Source organism: Topomyia yanbarensis, unplaced genomic scaffold (genome assembly GCF_030247195.1).
Source record: "Topomyia yanbarensis strain Yona2022 unplaced genomic scaffold, ASM3024719v1 HiC_scaffold_24, whole genome shotgun sequence".
Lineage (NCBI taxonomy): Eukaryota > Metazoa > Arthropoda > Insecta > Diptera > Culicidae > Topomyia > Topomyia yanbarensis.
Window position 1 is genome coordinate 18,015 of NW_026683426.1, and position 10,210 is coordinate 28,224.

The 10,210-nt window shown below is 40.5% G+C and overlaps 1 protein-coding gene across 1 annotated transcript; it reads right to left on the minus strand.

Annotated features, from left to right (window-relative positions):
* Positions 1–1,527: 1,527 nt before the first annotated feature.
* Positions 1,528–2,944, minus strand: LOC131695029 (proteasome-associated protein ECM29 homolog). Its single transcript, XM_058983562.1, has 3 exons — positions 2,673–2,944; positions 2,046–2,620; positions 1,528–1,764 (listed from the first exon to the last, which is right to left on the minus strand). Exons 1-3 carry the CDS (start codon positions 2,818–2,820, stop codon positions 1,528–1,530), a joined length of 960 nt encoding a protein of 319 aa, XP_058839545.1. The 5' UTR covers positions 2,821–2,944.
* Between the last annotated feature and the right edge of the window lie 7,266 nt (positions 2,945–10,210).

Below are 10,210 nucleotides of genomic sequence, written 5' to 3' on the forward strand. Positions count from 1 at the left end.
ATTCTAAAATTCTAAAATTCTAAAATTCTAAAATTCTAAAATTCTAAAATTCTAAAATTCTAAAATTCTAAAATTCTAAAATTCTAAAATTCTAAAATTCTAAAATTCTAAAATTCTAAAATTCTAAAATTCTAAAATTCTAAAATTCTAAAATTCTAAAATTCTAAAATTCTAAAATTCTAAGATTCTAAAATTCTAAAATTCTAAAAAACTATGATTCTAAAATTCTAAGATTCTAAAATTCTAAAATTTTTAAAGTGTAAGGTTATAAAATTGTAAATTTTTAATATTGTAAAATTCTAAAATTCTGATATTCTAAAATTTTAAAATTCTAGGTTTCAAAAATTTTAAATTTCTGAAATTCCAAAATTCTACATTTCTCATATTATGAAATTTTAGAATTCGAAAATTCTGAAATTCCAGAATTCTAAAATTTTAAAATTCTGGACTTCTAAAATACTAAAATTCTTAAATTGTAAGATTCCAATATTCGTGATTTATGAATGGATGTTTGTATTATTAAACTCAACTTCATGATGGTCACGACAGCTGCCGCATGCATATGAGCAGAACACGAAACGTAAAACCAACTTGCTCAAGTTTACTTACCCACTAGGTGCCATCCTCAGTACACCTTCCTCGAAAATCTTAGTGTCTTCTTCTTGCACAAGTCGTCTAGTTGACCATCAACTAATTCGGCAGTTTTTCCTGCCTGCCATTCATGGAAATTGACCACACCATTCCCAAACCACGTGATGCCACATCCTGAAACAGTTTAAAAAAAAAACAATTCCATATTGAAACCGACTGATAATATCGAAACGCAATTTAACAGCGTTTTCATTCTCATTTGGTACTACACCGGTGTAGTGCAAAAAAGAAATAGAATTATACCCAAAGTTGAATGAATGTAGCATCAACACCGGTGGAGTGTGCTGTCAAGAACTAAAATGCCATAACTTACCATTATCCTTTGAGAGTAAATCAGTGAATGCCAGCTGCAGAATCTGTTTTATTCTCCACCGACTTGCGCTTGCTGCAAATTCTGATCATCGCAAACAACCAGATGGTACAAGCGTTTTAAATAAGTATATCATCGTTAATATTTCCTATCGAATCTTGATCCGCTTGACATTCTCCACACGATTGCATAATTTAAACCATGGCAATAGAGTCGGATCCTTGGTCAACTTCAGCAGAATCAGAAAAACCTTAAATCACCGTTTAGCAAAAAAAATTCTCATCACCGATAACCAGATAGCCTAAACAATGTAACATCCTCTCGGATTGTAGCTTTGGTATGACCACTCTGCAGAAGTGCTATGGACTTTCAACATAGGAGCTTTCGTGTTTACATCACCTTGATCAGTTTTCTTTTCCTCGGTGCCTTCACCGCGCTATGCGGCAGTTTTTTTTTGGTAGAAACTAACATTTTTGATACAGACCGATTGAAACATCGATTACCGTTGTCATTCTGGAGGAAGATTAATAATGGGAAAAGATCTTTGAAAATTTCAGTTTTGCAGTTCAGGTCGTCAAAATGAGCTTACGTTTGATGATATTGAGAGCCGCTATAATGGAACGATCCCGATTTTCCAGGTTTATTGTCAGAGCCAGCAGCTCCTTGATTTGCGCCTCCAGCTCCTGCTCGTCACATTTCAAGACCAAAAGCACATCGTATAAGTATACATTCACAAACAGTGCTCTGATCGGTTCGGAGATTTCCTTCAGCGAAGATCCCAACGTATAAATTCTTTGTTTTCTCTAGCCAATAGGGATACTGACCAAATCGAAAACAGGTCAGCTCGGTAATTTCTTTTCTACCAGTAATCCACCCTTCTAATAAGGTTGTTGTCTGTCCAAATGACATCCTCAATACCGCTTTCGGCAATTAACTTCAAGAAGGCTGCCAATTTGAGCATTTTTTTATCCTCTTCGGGATGAGTGTTGACACCAGCAGGCAGAGTCGATGGTAATCCAAAAATTTTGTGATAATATAGAAACTATTAGTAAACCTCACTTTATAGTAACACGTTCAACCGTACCCTTGAAACACGGAAGCACAATCCATTATGGTTCATGAGTAGTTGAGAACAGATTTTTGGACTGATTCTTCTCTGTCGGTTGTTTACAGTTGTCAAAAGAGTTGACCCATAGTTTGGATGTTCTTTCTTGGAAACTCCAAACAAATAGGTTGTCATCCTTTCCTTCAACTGAGCACTTTCTCCACAAATACCTCGACGGAACAGAATCTTTACAACACTTTTGATTGGAATGCGGGACGAATCGTCCTCTGTCATCATGACGGTGTCCTTTTCTCCCTTAGTCAGTACGGTATCGCCAGGAATTTTTGGTTGCTTCCTCCAGTCGAAAATCGCCTGAGCCCTACCAAAGGCGCCTCTTATCGGGCGTATGCAATTAGACCGGTTCCTGTGACAGATGATCAAAATAGGAAGAAACGAGTTGGACATCGTATTCACAGCCGGACAAACGATAGCCAGTTGAGCCAATGTATTGTATGCCGCGTTTTGCACCTCATTGGCTTCCTCGGAGCCTTTCCCGATAAGTTTTGAAACACCAGTCTGCAGTGTTTTGAATAGTTTGTTAATCCGGCTTGCCACTGAAAAAAAGCTTTGCTGTAAACTCAATATATAAGTGAAACCGTTACTTACTTTTTGATACATGAGCAAACTGCAGCCTCAGAACTTTACACTGACAGGACAAGACCTGGAACCGTTGCTGGAACATAATGTTCAGATCGGTACTGACTGTTACGTACGCGGAAATTCTGTTTAAATTCACAATGGCCGGCGTTGCCATCGAGAACCTGGTATTCCCGGTATTCTTCGAGGCCGCGAATTAAATAATGTTACGTTGCGGCTTGAGAAAAAATGCCACCACACAACAAACAATGGTTTTTTTCGGTTGCTCTAGCTGCTCAAGTTCATCAGCACGAAAAAAAAAGAAAATAAACACGCATTTGCTCTAAGCCGAAAAAATGAAAGAGCGAGAATGAGAATCTTTTGATTATCGGAAACGTGCCTACAGATCACGCTCTCTTTCGCTCTAATGGCTTGGAACGGTAACGTCAAATGCAATCCGCCATATTGGAGCACGATGCGCACGATTTTTGAGGCACTGGGTGGCCTCCCTATCTCTACATACAGAGTTTGACAATACACTGAAAGAAATCCAAACGTTAATTCTATTTGCTTCAAACCGCTTAAAATTCATATGAAGAAGAAATGCTATTGTTATGACGCGCACACATACCTTCTATGTGTCAACTGTATAAACTATGTATGCACACACATAAGTTATATGTGCATATTATTATAGAATGGGGTTTTATGTGCCTAATAGTTATGAAATGTGAATGTAAGATTAATATTTCTTGTGAATACACACATTAGGTTTATGTGCCAGCAAATAGTGTCTATATGCCTCCGTTAATTGCAAAAATCTATGTGTAAAATCAATAGGCATAACGTTTACTTTTTTTTGAGTGTAGGCAACATCGTTTTTCCACCGATCGATGGGGGTCAGTTTGACAACGTCAAAATCGCTGAAAATGTCATCAACAAACAATAGTAGCAGTAAACAAAAGAAAACAATGAACACTTTTACTGATTTGATGTAAACTAAAGTTCTCCTCGTTCGTATTTAAAATTAATTTCGTTCATTTTGTTACAAGCAAAGTTCTTATATTGGCTACGAAAATATGACGTCACGTCACCCTCTTGCATTAAATGTAAAACGACGATTGTTTACTGTGTTGTTTTTTTTTTGTTTTCCCGAGATACCGCTTTCTTTCCTTAACGTCCGTCTGTAATTCAAGAGTACTTATTCAAAAGGTCCTAAGTGACATTGAGCTCGAACTGAGAAAAACGAGGATGAAGTTTCATGGACCTAAAACAAATCCCTATTAGAGAACAAATATGTGTTTTGATGAAACAATTATGCCAATATAGTCTATGGACTATGCTCTTTAGGTAAATAATACTAAAAACATGAAATGTTTAGTGCTAATGTAGTTTTTAAGCGCTTTAAAATGATGCGTCCTTTTGAAAATTATAGGACCTTTCACATAGGTCTTTTTTCGGGCCTAAGAATCATACGACGCTGCACATAAGGTTTTTTTCAGCAAAGGTAGCTCTTACGACGAATATTGAATATCTTCAAAGTTTTCGACATAATGAGCACCGGAATACGAATGTTCTTCATTACTATGGTAAATAGTTGCACTGGATTTAACAGAAGTCTTGCAGAAAAAAATTGCGGGAAACTTTAGTTTATATTAACAACCCATTGGCTGGAAGTGGTTGAAACCTACGAATGGCATGTTATTTTAGAATAACTAAGCATTCCAATTATCAATTAATTTATTATACTTTCTAAATTCAACTTCGAAAATAAGTCGCATGAACAGAAAAAAATAATCTTTTATTTTGATGCTTAGGACGTTTTTACTAGGTACCTATGTGCAGTGGGAAAAACATAGAATGAAATGAATCATGCGTCGTTTTTGCATGGCGCCTATGAGCAGTTGCAGAGATTTTGAAATGTTTCACGCATAGGTCCTTTCAATTTAAAAGGTCTCAAGTGCAAAATTTCAAAATATGATCATGACAACTTTGCGACTTTTTATATAATGCTTGTTATTTTGATAAATACTGGGTATAATGAATCCTGGTTTTCGGTATTCGTTAGCTATGTTGTAATCACGTGCTGCGCTGCAAATAACTCAGTGTGTTTACATTTGTCACTAAGGACCATTTGAATCAGCACTCTTGAATTATGAAGTGCAACACGCAGAAAAAAGATTTGTAGGTTCAATAAAAATATGGCTTAAATTCAATAAATAAAATTATTGGTCGGGAGACAATAAATTTATTTATTGAATTCAATAAAATTTATTTATTGTTTCAATAAAAAAGTTTATTGTTTTGCTTTCTAATAATTGTTTTTATTGAAAATAAAAGAAAATTATTGAAATTAAAAATGTTTTTATTGAAAGCAAAAATACATTGTTTTTCTAATAAAAAAATATTGTGAAATTAATAATTTTGTTGGTTAAAGTGATAAACAATAATTGATTGAATTCAAAAACACATATTTTTGGTTTAAATATGCTAAATTTTTCTGCGTGAAGGCATTTTCTGGCAGACGAATTCAAACATATTATCCAGAACTCAAGTTCTACAGGTACCCGAGAGATCCGGTAGCGCGGTGTGGATTAATGCGGAAATGTCTCTTTTCGAAGTCTAACCGAGTAACTGACTATTTAGCCTAAGTATGAAAATATTTTCAACTTCATGTAAAACTTGTCTTTGTTCCAGCGCCGAGTAAATTGGGAGTATTGTCTATCGCGAGATAATATAGCATTTCGTCGAGTTGTTGCTATATGGGATTCACACGAGTGCGGTCGAAACAAAAACTCACGTCAAAATGTTTTCTCACTCGCACTGATGCAGACTAGATGGGCGCGTAATTCAACGCACGGCCCGGTGGCGCATGGCTGAAAAGTCGCAATGTGGATTTAAGAAAAGATTCGCAATATTCGCAATACTTTGGAGCAAACCGTGAGAAAGCTATTTTGGAAATCGCTTCTTGTTCTTCTTTTAGTATTATCGATACAGTAGAATTTTACAGTTTTCAACTGCATCAATCATCGGTGTAAATAGGAGCGTGTTATTTTCTACTGCTGTTTTCTCCGAAAAAATCACATGAAGTACTGGAACAAACCTAAACAAAAATTAAGCCTTGCAAAAAAGTAGTTTTAGAATATTTAAACTAAATGCGAACAGAGAAGATTGATCTTGTGAATGAGGGTGCTCGACTCAGAAAGCAACTTACAAAAATGAAGAGTGTGAAATCTGCATTTCGCCGACCTAGAATCACCCAACACGGAACATGAGTGCGTATTACTTACCTTGTTGCCTGTCTACTGATGACTGCTCAACTATTCGCTAGATGATGGCAGATGCCTACTGCGATGTTGCCATGCACGCAAGTGCTGCAAGATGAATATAAGTATTTACCTTGGAGTCGCGTTAACACCTAGTCGAGGGGTACAAGGTGGCATCCCACATCTCACTCCTCCTTTAAAAATAACATGTAAGGGGAGAAAACGAGATTTGCAAGCGTCAACATTTCTGGATTTTGCTTTCGTGGTCAGGTTATTATTGTTCTTAAACTTTAACTTTTAACCATTTATTAAGACTTGATTGGGATTTCAATGAGTTAAATTACCTCTAGTGATCTTAATAATGTAGATTACTGATTAAAGCTACTTGAAGTTTCGTTGGCTAAGCAGCGAATTTCTCACTTTCGTTGCTTCCTCCACAATGCGTACGTACTTGGCTAATTACGTTGTCATTCGTGCAATCTTTTAATGTACGTGACACACCGTTTCAGTTGTTGGGCGTCACAACCTAAGATTCCGTCTTTGTGAAAACAGTATGAGACTATTTGATATCCCGTGTAAACGAAAAGCTCGTAATATCCCAATGCTCATAGTCCAAATTCACTCCACTGTATGGTGTTCTCATAGGGTTGCCGTTTTGTCTTTTCTATCGTGGTTACGGCCGCTAAGGATCTGCAATATTGAATATTGGCTTTTTTCCTGGTAGATCGACAACTACTAATCTAGCCCAATTCACTTCGCTCTGTATTAAAAACATTGAACTTGGATCTCAGGTCGATACTGTATACACGGATCTCAAGGCTGCATTCGATCGTATAGATCACTCTCTTCTACTGGCAAAGATGAAGCGGCTGGGCGCTTCGGATTATTTTATAGGGTGGCTTAAATCATATCTCGTAAATCGTTCTCTGTGTGTAAAATTAGGAAGTAACGAGTCATACAGTTTCATCAACTTGTCGGGAGTGCCTCAAGGGAGCAATCTAGGACCGTTGCTTTTCTCGTTGTTTTTCAATGACGTTTGTTTTGTTATTCCTCCTGGGTGTAGACTTATATATGCCGATGATCTCAACCTATTTCGTATTGTGCGGTCAATAGAAGATTGCAAGGAACTACAGCAACACTTAGATGCTTTTTGTAGTTGGTGTAATCGCAACTTGCTGGCTCTCAGCGTGTCCAAATGCTCCATAATATCTTTTACACGTAGAAAATATCCATTACTGTGGAACTACACCATTTCCGGGGAATCGCTAGAGAGAATGACAGTTGTCAGAGACCTCGGTGTACTTCTGGACTCACAACTGACATTCAGAAATCATTACTCTCATGTTACAGCACAGGCAAATAGAAATCTCGGTTTCATTATAAGAATCGCCAAAGAGTTCACTGATCCATATTGTTTGCGGGCACTCTACTTTTCACTTGTGCGATCTGCCTTGGAAGCTTCAGCACCCATTTGGTGTCCTTACACAAGCATTTGGATCAACCGAATAGAAGCTCTTAGAACTCTGCCGTGGCGTAACCCAACAGGGCTACCACCGTACATCGATCGCTGTCGTCTGCTCGATATGGAAACCCTAGCCAAAAGGCGGAACACATTTAGTGCAGTATTTGTTGGGAAGATATTAACTGGCCAAATAGATGCTCCAGATATTCTCTCACAAATAAATGTCAATGAGCCCCCGAGAAGTCTCAGATCGCATAACTTTTTAAGACTCGAGTTTCAACGCACCGAGTACGGTCAAAACGAACCCATTAGGGCGATGTGTAATGTTTTTAATAGTGTTTATGGCCATTTTGACTTTTCTGTATCTTGTGATGTTTTCAAAAATAGACTAAGAAGGTTGACTTAGATTTTAAGATTCATTTTTTTGTAATATTTGTATTTTTATTTATGTAATGCTGTGTACTATGTTATTATATTTTATTGTAGTGTGAATCCATTGTAATCAGGTGTGAATATATGAAAAGATAATGGGTTTTTACGCCCATTTGAGGATTGCTTCCGAAGTATATCCTGAAATGGGCTTTTCCCATTCAACTACATTTCATGTAGACCAACATAGGTCAGATGAAAAATAAGAATAAATAATAATATTGCTGCAATGTATTCTACTGCTCTGTATGCTCTTTTGAAGCCAAAATTTGTGACATGCATATGCAAGGGTGCGATTGAGAGACGGACCCTCTGGCACCCAAGTAGCCTACCTCAGGCTACTGAATGCGGATGCCAAAAAGGTAACCGAGAAAGGGAAGCTGAAGATCGGCTAGTCGGTATGCCCTATTAGTATACCCCAGCCGCCTTCAGTGGACAGGTGCTATCGGTGCCTAGAATCCGGCCATAAAGCCTACGAATGCAAAGGCTTAGACAGGAGCAAGCTATGTCGTCGATGCGGCGAGGAGGGGCATAAAGAGCGGGGGTGCACTAAGGCATATAAGTGCCTTATCTGCACCTCTAAGAAGCAAGCCCATAAACATGCTATGGGCGGACCTTCGTGTCCCTTCGGCGAGTTAAATAAGAAGAAGCCGTGAGAGTCACACAGCTAAATCTTAACCATTGTGCAGCAGCCCAACAGCTGTTGTGGCAGTCGGTCTCGGAGTCGAGGACAGATGTCGCCCTCTTATCAGACCCGTACAGCATCCCTGCCGGCAACGGCAATTGGGTGTCGGACGGGTCTGGAATGGTGGCAATCTGTACAACGGGAAGGTTCCCGGTTCAAGAGGTAATACACCCCTCCGCCGAGGGTGTGGCGATTGCCAAGATCAATGGTGTGTTCTATTGTAGCTGCTACGCCCCACCAAGGTGGCCAATAGAACAGTTCTACCAGATGATCGACAGGCTCTCGTCGGACCTCGTGGGCCGGAAACCGGTAGTAATAGCGGGAGACTTCAACGCTTGGGCAGTGGAGTGGGGCAGCCGCTGTACAAATAGCAGGGGTCAAGCGCTAATGGAAGCGTTTGCGAAACTCGATACTGTGCTAGCTAACGATGGCTCCGCTAGTACATTCCGTAGAAACGGAGTGGAGGCGTGGATTGATTTGACCTTTGCCAGCCCGAGTCTGGCTCCAGGCATGGAATGGAGGGTAGACGAAGGCTACACCCATAGCGATCATTTAGCAATCCGCTTTAAGATCAACTATGGTGTGCAGCATCCGAGGGCGGGAGATCCCTATCAGGTACGCGGGTGGAAGTCCAATCACTTCGACAGTGAAGCTTTCACCGCGGCCCTGGGACTGGAGGCCAACACCGACAGTCTAAGCGGGGACGCGCGTGCGACGCCACTATGCCGAGAAAAACACTGCCAAGAAACGGTAGATGCCCGGTATACTGGTGGAGTGCCGAGATTGCAGCTCTACGGTCAGCCTGCCTCAGAGCTAGACGTAGGATGCAAAGAGCTCGCACCGAGGATGCAAGAGAGAACCGCCGTGAAGTGTTTCGAGCTGCGAAATTAGCCCTTAACAAGGCTATTAAAAGCAGCAAGAGAGCGTGTTTCGACAACCTGTGTGAGAGTGCCAACGCGAATCCGTGGGGTGACGCCTACCGGATTGTGATGGCCAAGACCAAAGGGGGCTCCTCACCCCCAGAACGGTCTCCGGACCGGTTGGCAACGATTATCGAAGTACTCTTCCCGTCTCGAGCCACAAGCCCCTCGCCACCTGCACTACGAGACAGTGCGGGCACGGTCGAAATGGTGGCGCCAGTGACGAACGAAGAACTACTCGCAGTGGCTAAATCCCTAGCAATGAACAAAGCTCCAGGGCCGGATGGAGTTCCGAACAACGCTCTCAAGGCAGCGATCATAGCGAACCCGAACATGTTCAAGCTAGCTATGCAGAGATGCCTTGACGAATGCCGTTTCCCCGATAGATGGAAAAGGCAGAAACTGGTGCTGTTGCCGAAGCCCGGGAAGCCGCCAGGCGACCCATCGGCGTACAGACCAATCTGTCTGATAGACACGACTGGCAAACTGCTTGAGAGGATCATCCTCAACAGGCTCACCCCGTACGCGGAAGGTACGGACGGTCTGTCAAGCAACCAGTTTGGCTTTCGGAAGGGTAAGTCCACAGTGGACGCTTTCAACTCAGTGATAAATACTGCCGAGATAGCGATCCAACGAAAAAGGCGAGGTATTCGATACTGTGCGTTAGTGACACTTGACGTGAAGAACGCATTCAACAGCGCAAGCTGGGATGCCATCGCGCTCTTGTTACACCGGCTTAGCCTACCGGTGGGTCTGTACCGGATCTTGGAAAGTTACTTCCAAAACCGCGTACTGCTATACGAGAC

Excerpts from the sequence above, each read along its gene's own strand:
- LOC131695029 (XM_058983562.1), bottom strand. The coding sequence starts at position 2,820 with ATGGCAACGCCGGCCATTGTGAATTTAAACAGAATTTCCGCGTACGTA. Across the intron at positions 2,621-2,672 it reads GTTTGCTCATGTATCAAAAA|TGGCAAGCCGGATTAACAAA; the intron begins GTAAGTAACGGT and ends GCTTTTTTTCAG. Across the intron at positions 1,765-2,045 it reads TGTGCTTCCGTGTTTCAAGG|AGAAAACAAAGAATTTATAC; the intron begins GTACGGTTGAAC and ends CCTATTGGCTAG.